Raw genomic sequence first — 11,369 nt, forward strand, 5'->3', positions numbered from 1 at the left:
CTCACAAAAAGTATCATTAATAATTACTCACACTTCTTTTCAAATTTCCATTAAGTGTGCTAATTTTGACGGCAGCCATTTCTTTAAGAACCAGGAAGACAAAGTTGCCAAGATCACACCACCACACATGTGATAACATTGAAAATCCCAGACTGTCCTTTCAAAGGGACAACAGGACCTTAATACAGAGATATGGACTAAGAACTGATGTCCACTAGAAAGGACAAAAATGAATTGCTGGGTCTCAGGAGGATAAAGGTATAAAATACACATTGTTCATATGAACTTAAACACAGACAATTGAGCAATTAGCTGGTGGAGGAAAAGGAGTGGGAATTTGCATTCATTTACATTACATTTGAAATTGTGAAAACAGATCATTGATACATACAATAATGCCTAATTGTTGTGTGTGTGTGTGTGTGTGTTGGAGTTTTAATGCCTGCCGTTTAATGTTGGTTAAAATGGGTGGAAAGTCCTCTGTGTGTTTGCTCTGTATGTTATTTATCAGTAATCCGTTTCTGTTCTAGAACAACATCGGTGTCCATGGTGACTGCTGCAGGCAGAGAGGAGTGAGGATGAAAACCTGCCCAATACACACAAATCTAAAGTCCACAGTTAGGATCATAACACACACAGCCTAAGCCTCTGTACTTTAGTAAACATCAGAACCACTATGGTGTTAGTTGCCTATATTATTGCTAGATGAAAATGATGTAGGTGAGATGAGAAGGACTGTGGATTGAGAGGTAGCCAATGCAAACTGATGGAAAATGCTGCAACATGTTTTCATATCCTTACACTTCTGTATCCAAATGCTGCATTTGTCTCTTTTCTTCTGATCACAGGACTATTGCATTTACAGCACATGCATGCTGCTTCATCTCTAGCAAGATGCCCTCTGCAGTACCTTCTTTGCACCAACAGAGAGCAGCATAAACATGTATATGAACATAGGCAGCTGACTAGTCCAAGATCACATTCCCACCACATTATGACAATAATAGACAAAAAGGCATTAAGTAAATCATAACAGATAGAACTGCATTGATAAGATTGAACAAAAATAGCTTTATTCTCATAGGAGAAGCAATCATTGGAACATATAGCATTAGGTCAGATACTAATGCAAATTGGTGATAAACACAAATTAAGGCAAGAAACTTTGTAGCTCTACGCTTTTTTTAATACATTTTTTTAAGACAGATTTACAGATATAAGACTACAGCTTCAAAAGTCTATAGTTGCGTCAGAGTGCATGCCTGGGTGCATATGTGCGTGTGTGTAGGATTGTTATATTTGTTGTCCTCCTAAGTGAGAAGTCAGATGACAAAAACAGTTTAGATAAGCTTGTGTCTTTGTATGTGTTCACTTATACTGTGGTTGTCTTGTGAAGAGTACAGCATGAGGGAGCTTGGTTGCATGTGCTTTTATAAGCAGTTATCATGTGAAGTGAAGTTTTACTTTCAAAGTGCTTTTAAGCTGTTGAATGAAGAAACAGAGGTTGGATAGAAGAGAAGGGAAATGCATCAAGTGCTGTGTGTAGAAGAAACAACTTGTGGAGAGGTTTGGGAGAAGAATCAGGAATGGCGACAAAGGAAGTGTCAGTGGTGATCGAGCGACCTACCCTCCATCAGATGTGTGTGTGTGTGGCTCTGTGTGTGTGTGAGCGTGCTGAGAGTGTGTGCCGCTGTGGTGGCTCTCTGGTAGGATAGGGGGGTCTTGGGCACTCTCTGATGGGTAGAGCTGCATCAGTGCCCCCTCCTGGGCTCCCTCCTTACTGCAGGACTGGCAGCTGCAGTGGAGGATCCTCTCCACCAGCTTATCCACACGAGGAGCATCATCACTGCCCGGGCAGTCCAAAGTCACCTATTCACACAACGCACAATGCATTACACACATGCCACATGCGCCCCTCGCCCCGCCCCCTCAGCACAAACACACGCACACATGCATACACACACACAAAGACAAAGCACTGCCAGGACTTTCGCCTAGAGTCTTCCACACATGTCAGTCTCTGGCAGAGAGATTTAAGACAAAGCCTCTGCATCCATCTTCAAACAATGTAGCCCGCTCTGAGTAATGTTGTGATTTCAGTAAATCAGTCAAGCTTGACACAGCTGCTAGACCAACAATAGGAGGCTGGATCTGAAATAATTTGACAATGCACCGTCATGGTTGGAAACGGCAGAATATTCAATCTTGAGAAAACAATTAGCACACTTTTATGCTCAGAGAACTGTTTTTAGTCAAGCTATAAAAATCCACAAAAATGTTATCCGGCATCAAAGGCATGCCTTTGTGGATCCAAAATAGTCATAATCATAGTCATAATTAATTTATCAGCCGCTGGACTGATAAGGCACATTTCCTTTTTCAATATTGTATACAGTACATCAATCAAGTTCTTTCTCGAGGCATGAAGTCACCTCACCTGTGGTCCCAGGCCCACTCCTATCCTACCTTCTGGCTGCTCTTTAAACTACATACACCTCAACACAGGGCCTTTGTTGTTCCAGGACTCTGGAATCCCTGGCTACTAAACAGGCAGGCCCATTAAAGACAGAGGACAAGAAAAACCTCAAATGAATTAAATGCAGGACCAATTGTGGTTGTGGTCGTGTGTTTCTGTAGGCTACTGGGGTTGTGTGGTTAGGTGTACTAGGGGTTTGTGGAAGTGTCTATATTCAAAGAGTAGTGTTACATTAGCTGGTGTGTGTGTGTTTGCACGTGCATATATGTGTTTGCGTGTGTACTTACCACCTCCCACTGAGTCTGTGCAGGCATGCAGGAGTCACAGTGCACCAGGGACTCAGTGGACTGGGGGAAGGTGTTGGGGACGCTGTAGCTGAAGCACTGCCCCAGACATGCCCTGGAATGATAGGGGAGAGAGGGAGGAAAGAGAAAGAGGGAAGATGTCACCATTCAGCTTTGATATCTGTATATTTCATGGCTGATTATATTCTGGAGGTGACCATTACACACAGGGCCAGATTAGCGCAGGGGCTTGGGCCCATGACCGTGGGAGGCCCAAGAGGCAGCAAAAAAAATAACATGTAAAAATAATTAAATAAAGGAAATATATACGGTATATATTATACAAGTCATCTCTCTATATATTTTTTTTACTGCAACCGCCAACCACAGGGGGATTCAGGAGCCCGCTTTCAATGAGTGTAGACAGCCTGCTGCTGCTCTGCTAATCATTAGATTGGGGAGGAGAGGGGGTAGGGGGGACACATGACTAACTGGGGGGCTCTTGATTGGGTAACTGCATAATAGATAAATGTGACTGGTCAATTGTGAGTCAGTGGCTCACACATAATTGTTTTTATAATATTTGCTTTATCCAACCACAGGAGCCCGCTATGAATGTTCAAGAGAGAGCATAATTTAGCCACAGAGGATCAATAGTTTCTCAAAAATAACTGTGGATTACATTTTATCATAAGCGCATACAGGTAACTGCCAAAATAAAGGAAACACCAACACAACGGTGTTTAGCCACTACGAGCTGCCAGAACAGCTTCAATGCGCCTTGGCATATATTCTACAAGTGGAAACCTAAACCATGCCAGGAAAATGCACCCCACACCATGACATATTATTTGTATCCCTCATTTACTCAAGTGTTTCCTTTATTTTGGCAGTTAGCAGTTGACTACAGTCAGGAAGGCTACAATTTGGCCACCAAATATACAACTTGTTGCATTGTGGCCATAGACATATAATCCATAGAAGGGTTTTGGAACCTCTTACCCTTGCAATTTGACTATTAAACTTGTGTGTACACAGGCAATGGCAGCCAGTCCTGACTTGAATGGGAAATGCCATCTATGGATTATATTTCTATGGTTGGTTGCCTATTGTACATTTCTAAATACAATCACGTGAAAAAACATAAAGTTTGGAAAGCCAACTGCTGAAAAATGAAGACTAATCTGTCTGTAGAATCAATATAATAATTTTTTCTCAACAGCTCCCAATTTTTAGGGAACAGCAGTAGGTCTACTGTTTTTCACAGTAGCTCATCTTGAGATAGGCTATTGCCAAGACGAGCGTATCGGCCATCATTGTGAGTAGTAGCCTATGGCTTTATCTTCATCATTAGTGAGTCCGTGTGCCACAGGGAATTTTATTTAGTAGCCTATAGCCTATGATATATATATATATATATATATATATATATACAGTACCAGTCAAAAGTTACTCATTCAAGGGTTTTTCTTTCTTTTTAGTATTTTCTACATCGTAGAATAATAGTGAAGACATCAAAACTATGAAATAACACATGTGGAATCATGTAGTCATCAAAAAAGTGTTAAACAAATCCAAAATATATTATTCAAATTAGCCTCCCTTTGCCTTGATGACAGCTTTGCACACTCTTGGCATTCTCTCAACCAGCTTCACCTGGAATGCTTTTCCAACAGTCTTGAAGGAGTTCCCACATATACTGAGCACTTGTTGGCTGCTTTCCCTTCACTCTGCGGTCCAACTCATCCCAAACCATCTCAATTGGGTTGAGGTTGGGTGATTGTGGAGACCAGGTCATCTGATGATGGACTCCATCACTCTCCTTCTTGGTCAAATAGCCCTTACACAGCCTGGAGGTGTGTTGGGTCATTGTCCTGTTGAAAAACAAATGATAGTGGTAGCCATGCTGGTTAAGTGTGCCTTGAATTCTAAATAAATCACTGACAGTGTCACCAGCAAAACACCCCCACACCATCACAACTCCCAGTCCATGCTTCACGGTGGGAACCATTCACCTACTCTACGGTGGGAAACGTTCACCTACTCTACGTCTCACAAAGACACGGCGGTTAGAACCAAAAATCTCAAATCTGGACTCATCATTGCTCATGTTTCTTGGCCCAAGCAAGTCTCTTCTTATTATTGATGTCCTTTAGTAGTGGTTTCTTTGCAGCAAATCAACCATGAAGGCCTGATTCACGCATTCTCCTCTGAACAGTTGATGTTGAAATGTGTCTGTTACTTGAACTCTGTGAAGCATTTATTTGGGCTGCAATCTGAGGTGTAGTTAATTGCCGATTTCTGACTCTGGTAACTCTCATGATCTTATCCTCTGCACCACTGGTAACTCTGTGCCTTCCTTTCCTGTGGCGGTCCTCATGAGAGCCAGTTTCATCATAGCACTTGATGTTTTTTGCGACTGCACTTGAAGAAACTTTCAAAGTTCTTGAAATGTTCCGTATTGACTGATCTTCATCTTTTGAAGTAATAATGGACTGTCGTTTCTCTTTGCATATTTGAGCTGTTCTTACCATAATATGGACTTGGTCTTTTACCAAATAGGGCTGTCTTCTGTGTACCAACCCTACCTTGTCACAACACAACTGACTGGCTCAAACACATTAAGAAGGAAAGAAATTCCACAAATGAACTTTTAACAAGGCACACCTGTTAATTGAAATGCATTCCAGGTGACTACCTCATGAAGCTGGTTGAGAGAATGCCAAGAGTGTGCAAGACTGTCATCAAGGCAAAGGGTGGCTACTTTGAAGAAATTAAAATATATTTTGATTTGTTTAATACTTTTTTAGTTACTACATGATTCCATATGTGTTTTGATGTCTTCACTATTATTCTACAATGTAGAAAATAGTACAAATAAAGAAAACCCCTGGAATGAGTAGGTTTATCCAAATTTTGAACTGGTACTGTATATACAAAAGTATGTGGACTCCCCTTCAAACTAGTGGATTCAGCTATTTCAGCCACTCCTGTTGCTGACAGGTGTATAAAATCGAGCACACAGCCATGCAATCTCCACAGACAAACATTGGCAGTAGAATGGCCTTACTGAAGAGCTCAGTGACTTTCAATGTGGTATCATCATAGGATGCCAGCTTTCCAACAAGTCAGTTTGTCAAATTTCTGCCCTGCTAGAGGTGCCCCGGGCAACTTTAAAGGCTGTATTGTGAAGTGGAAATGTCTAGGAGCAACAGCGGCTCAGCCACGAAGTGTTTGGCCACACAAGCTCACAGAATGGGACCACCGAGTGTTCGGTTGTCAGTTGTCCTCTGTTGCAACACTCACTACATCAGCACAATAACTGTTCGTCAGGAGCTTCATGAAATGGGTTTCCATGGCCGAGCAGCCGCACACAAGCATAAGATCACCATGCACAATGCCAAGCGTCAGCCGGAGTGGACTCTGGAGCCGTGGAAATTGATTCTCTGGAGTGATGAATCACGCTTCACCATCTGGCAGTCCGACAGTAGAATCTGGATTCGGCAGCTGCTACAGCATACAATGACATTCTTGACAATTCTGTGCTTCCAACTTAGTGGCAATAGTTTGGGGAAGACCTATACAGAAATTATTTGTCGAGATCGGTGTGGAAGAACTTGACTGGCCTGCACAGAGCCCTGACCTCAACCACCTTTGGGATAAATTGGAACGCCGACTAAGAGCCAGGCCTAATCGGCCAACACCAGTGCCCGGCCTTACTAATGCTCTTGTGGCTGAATGAAAGCAAGTCCCCACAGCAATGTTATAACATCTAGTGGAAAGCCTTCCCAAAGAGTGGAGGCTGTTATGGAAGCCACTCCTCAGTAAAAGGCACATGACAGCACACTTGGAGTTTGCCAAAAGGCATCTAAAGACTCTCAGACCATGAGAAACAAAATTCTCTGTTCTGATGAAACCAAGATTGAACTCTTTGGCCTGAATGCCAAGCGTCACATCTGGAGGAAACCTGGCACCATCCCTACGGTGAAGCATGGTGGTGGCAACATGGGGGGATGGTTTTCAGCGGCAGAGACTGCGAGACTAGTCAGGATCGAGGGAAAGATGAACGGAGCAAAGTATAGAGAGATCCTTGATGAAAACCTGCTCCAGAGCGCTCAGGACCTCAGACTGGGGTGAAGGTTCACCTTCCAACAGGACAATGACCCTAAGCACAGGAGTGGCTTTGGGACAAGTCTCTGAATGTCATTGAGTGGCCCAGCCAGAGCCCAGACTTGAACCCGATCGACATCTCTGAAGAGTCCTGAAAATATCTGTGCAGCAACACTCCCCATCCAATCTGACAAAGCTTGAGAGATCTGCAGAAAATAATGGGAGAAACTCCCCAAATACAGGTGTGCCAAGCTTGTAGCATCATACCCAAGGAGACTCTATGCTGTAATCGCTGCCAAAAGTACTGAGTAAAGGGTCTGAACACTTAAGTAAATTTAATATTTCAGTAAATTTTTATTTGTATAAATTAGCAAAAATGTCTAAAACCTGTTTTTGCTTTGTCATTATGGGGTATTGTGTGTAGATTGATGAGGAAAATAAACAATGTAATCAATTTTAGAAGAAAGCTGTAATGTTACAAAATGTGAAAAGAGTCAAGGGGACTGAATACTTTCCAAAGGCACTGTATATATGTTGCCTCCTCATACTGTACAATATGTTACGCTTAATTGGCCTGGGCTATTGTTTGTTTGAATTAAAGACCAGATTGATCTCAGTTTGTGAGAGTAGCCACTGATTTCGGTAATTTGTGTGGTATTACAAAAGATTCAGCTAATGCCTTCTGTCATGTAAATTATGTAGAATAGCATGAAATGCTTTTTTTAAAGGCAAAAAAAACGGGCCCTGGTAACAAATGTTCCCCGTGTGTAGAAATCCTAAAACAGTTATGATGCCCTGTGTGCACATTCAAATTGGGGTGATTTTGGGGTAATTTGGCCATTCAAAGTCAAACTTCATTCCTGCTTTCAGTTATTAAAAGGAGTCATTCACCCTCTTGAAAACAAATGCCTGTGCATGTGTGCTGTGTTGTGTGGACTTGAGTTTGTGGCAGGTGTGTGTGTGTGTGTGTGTGTGTGTGTGTGTGTGTGTGTGTGTGTGTGTGTGTGTGTGTGTGTGTGTGTGTGTGTGTGTGTGTGTGTGTGTGTGTGTGTGTGTGTGCTCCACACTGACCTGTTTTGGATAGAGCGAGGCTGGCAGCCGGTGTGCCCGACTATCTGTGTGATGTTCTTGGCCTCGCACCAAGCGCTCTTGTCAGGGAACAGCGCCAGACGGTTGATGTGAGCGGGCGGTGCTGCTGAACAGAGCGCAAGCAGCGCGCAGCAAATCACAATTCTTTGCCACATGACTGCACCTTAAGGAGGATTAAAAAAAATATATATATATATATAAATATTGTTATAATAGGTCTAGCCTACTTTACCTGTTGTTAAGTATTTAATGTATATTGTTTTACATAGCAGACTGTTTATGCACAAGAAACCAAATTGTAAAATGTGTGCCATTATATGGTGGATTACATAGCTTTAATATAGCCAGTTGCTGTTTTGCAGCATTCTGTATCCTCTTCTTCAGTAATCCATTTAAACACGGTAATGACCTGCACTGAGCTGTGCTCTCACATGGCCGAATTGGCTCTGGCTTTGCCAAGTGGAGAAAAACAATTTGCTTGGTTCAAAGTAGCCCAGCAGACAGAGAGGGAGAAAGGAAGAGACCGAGGGGGAGAGAGGGGAGATGTCTGCTTGGATGTTTGCTAAGAACATAGTTTAATTCCAGTTTTTCTAATCTGTTGTGTAATGCCATGACATGTTAAATATGACAATGGCCAGTGACAGTGCCTTGTGAAAGACTAACGTGTGGCCTTGTGTCAACTGTTGTCTAGCTCAGTGGTTCTCAAACCTCTCATCAGGAACCCCCAGCCGTTCCAGAGCTAGCACACCTGATTCAACTTGACAATTAACACAATAAAGAAACCTATGCCATTTTGACCATATAACATGGCTAAATACGAAAAAAGAACCCTGTATTGTTCTTCGAAATGTTATTTCTAGCACCTTTTGAAATAGAGAACGGTGGGTTCTATACAGCACCAATAGGGGTTTTAACAAGGGTTGTAACGATAGTGAAACTTTTTTTGTGCTATATAGAACCTTAGGAACGGGTTCTTTAAAGCACCATAAAGGTTCAATTTAGATCCATATGAGCATGGTTCTTTAAATAACCTCCAAAAAAGGGTTCTAGTATAGCACCCAAAAGGGATCCGCTATCGTTACGAGTCAAATAACCCTTATTTGGCACTATATAGAACCATTTGTTTTTAGTGTGTACCACCTGACTCTAATAAACTATCAACCTCCACAAAATCTTTTCTCTGGTTTCTTTTAAAGCTGCGTAGGTCGGTTTCGTCATTTACAAACGTCTACAAAAAAACTCTCTTGTTTCTTATAAAGTTAATAGGTCACGTAATTTCGGCTACAACCCTTTCCACAAATACAGTTTTACTTCCATGGACTTTTTAGTATTGAAGACGCTTTGCTGTGCCTTCGGGCAAATAACATTCCTAAAGAATTCAATATCCCTGTGCAACGACCAACTGCCCTGCGGCTGTAAAATTGAGAGCGTGAGAGGCGATTGGTGAGGGAAGGCATTACAAGAAGAAGCGCACAAGAAACTGTGGAAAATGAAAATACGTGCTAATTCTACAGATGGGCTACTTCATGTATTCTAGCGCTTTTTTTTGCACTAACATAATTATACACATTTTGCCTTTATAGGTCTAATTACTTGAATGAGTAACACTTTTGACTCTGTTGGCCTAGTTTATAATCAGGTCATAAGATATGTATAATGCTGAACAACTATTCTAAGAACAAGGCTACAGTGTATAGCAAAATAACTGACAAACAGGCGAATTAAATAGGGTAAAACTAAAATATTTAATGATAATGTAAGACTATATGTTCAGCAAATAATCATCAGATAGCTCCACAGAACAGAACCCTAGGAAACAATTACGACGCGCTTCTCAAAAGGGAAAGGTCAGTTTTCCGGACAAATTACAGCTCTCAATAAACACTGTATCGGAGTTTGCAACGTGACATTTTGTGTTGTAACTCTTTGGCATCTCTCCGAGACAGAGAAAGAGATCAAAACTTTGCGTCTGGATAGGCTGTTAGTTTAAAAAAGCGTTCACTTACCGTTGGGAATCACCGAAATGCAGCAATATCCCGCTGAGACCCCTCACTAGATCTTCAACGCCCGTCTCTCCCAACCCTCCCTCGCCACCCGTCCCGCAGGAGACAGGAGAGATGCGTGGAGTATATGCGCTGTAGTTGCTACTTGGAAATTGAAAATATAACTGCTTTCAGAAAGGCAAGGTTCATAGAAAACAATTACATCATCCGCCAGAGAGAGACGGTCATATGGAGAGGGGTGAGGAGATAGTGTGCATTAGAAACTATCTGTCTCTCAGTCCATCAGCGCACTGGGTCCCTCCCCTCCCGTCGGTGCTCTATCCCTCCCGTCCGGAGTCCGTTTCCACCTCTTCTCCCCAAAAAAGTTTCACCGGTAGGCTGTCATTTAGGTGAAGCTGTAAACTACTCCGTTCTCTCAAACTTTATCTCGCCTTTGCTTTGGTCGCTGGATTTGGGTATAGGCGCGGCTGCGCCTCCAGAAAGGAGTCCCGCTGTGTCTTTGGACGAGCTGGAACGTGAGGGGGAAAATGAGTTTGGCAGGTCTGAATTTTAACAGTTTAACAGCGAAGGGAGCCGCTCTCAATTTCAGGTCATAGGCCTACAACACCGCATAGGCATCATGACCTGTTCTGTGCAAAACGCAGGAATAGCCCCAGTTCATTTTTCTCGTGGACCGTGTCAGCTCTCTTTGCTTTCCCTCACAAGAGGGTTTTTGGGAGCAAAATGTTTATAAGCTTATGTTGATTCATTTAGAAAATAATTGTGAGATATAGCTGCAAGCAGCAATGAACGGGGTTCACAGGATGACAGAAAGGACACAAGATCAGTTGGGTAACAAATCAAGCACTCTATCATGCAGGAACTATCTTCCTTTATGTGCATTCAGTGAAAGCATGACCATGTCTATCTCAATACCAAGGATGACGCATGTGAAGTTTAGTCTAGTGCTGCAGGGAGATTCGTTTCAGCTGGTAATCATTCTTAAAGTCATTACTTAATGTATTGAGTTTATATACTAATTCTGGGGTCAATTTGACTAATGGGTTATGTTAAGATTTGTGAAATATTTTCAGCGTTATTTTGAATGCAGCAACTGTTCATTCTCAAATTCATTAGAGACTAATTCAGTGGGGTCCGAAATTATTGACACCCTTGATAAAGATGAGCAATAATTACTTTATTAAATAATGAATTCAAATACTGAGCTATATTTTATGTAAAAAATAATTGGGAAATAATATTTTATACTAATACAATTGCTCAGAGAAAGAGATTTTGTTCAACAAGTATTATTTTCCTCTCTCAAAAGGGTAGGGGTAAAAATTGACCCCCCTACAGATTCTTATAAATAAAGTAGTAAAATGTTTAGTATTTGGTCCCATATTCCTAGCATGCAATGGCAGTGGT

The 11,369-nt window shown here is 41.9% G+C and overlaps 1 protein-coding gene across 1 annotated transcript; it reads right to left on the reverse strand.

Annotated features, from left to right (window-relative positions):
• Positions 1 to 1,054: 1,054 nt before the first annotated feature.
• nbl1 (NBL1, DAN family BMP antagonist) lies at positions 1,055 to 10,234 on the reverse strand. Its single transcript, XM_038969632.1, has 4 exons — positions 9,966 to 10,234; positions 7,942 to 8,122; positions 2,764 to 2,875; positions 1,055 to 1,869 (listed from the first exon to the last, which is right to left on the reverse strand). The coding sequence occupies exons 2-4, from the start codon at positions 8,112 to 8,114 to the stop codon at positions 1,624 to 1,626; spliced, it is 531 nt and encodes a 176-aa protein (XP_038825560.1). The 5' UTR covers positions 8,115 to 8,122; positions 9,966 to 10,234; the 3' UTR covers positions 1,055 to 1,623.
• Between the last annotated feature and the right edge of the window lie 1,135 nt (positions 10,235 to 11,369).

This window comes from Salvelinus namaycush, chromosome 2 (genome assembly GCF_016432855.1).
Source record: "Salvelinus namaycush isolate Seneca chromosome 2, SaNama_1.0, whole genome shotgun sequence".
Taxonomy (NCBI): Eukaryota; Metazoa; Chordata; class Actinopteri; order Salmoniformes; family Salmonidae; genus Salvelinus; species Salvelinus namaycush.

Bases quoted from the DNA above. Each gene is read 5' to 3' on its own strand.
- nbl1 (XM_038969632.1), bottom strand. From the start codon at position 8,114: ATGTGGCAAAGAATTGTGATTTGCTGCGCGCTGCTTGCGCTCTGTTCA. The intron at 2,876-7,941 runs GTCAGTGTGGAG...CTATCATTCCAG, and splicing joins CCTCGCTCTATCCAAAACAG to GGCATGTCTGGGGCAGTGCT. The intron at 1,870-2,763 runs GTAAGTACACAC...TTGTGTGAATAG, and splicing joins CACAGACTCAGTGGGAGGTG to GTGACTTTGGACTGCCCGGG.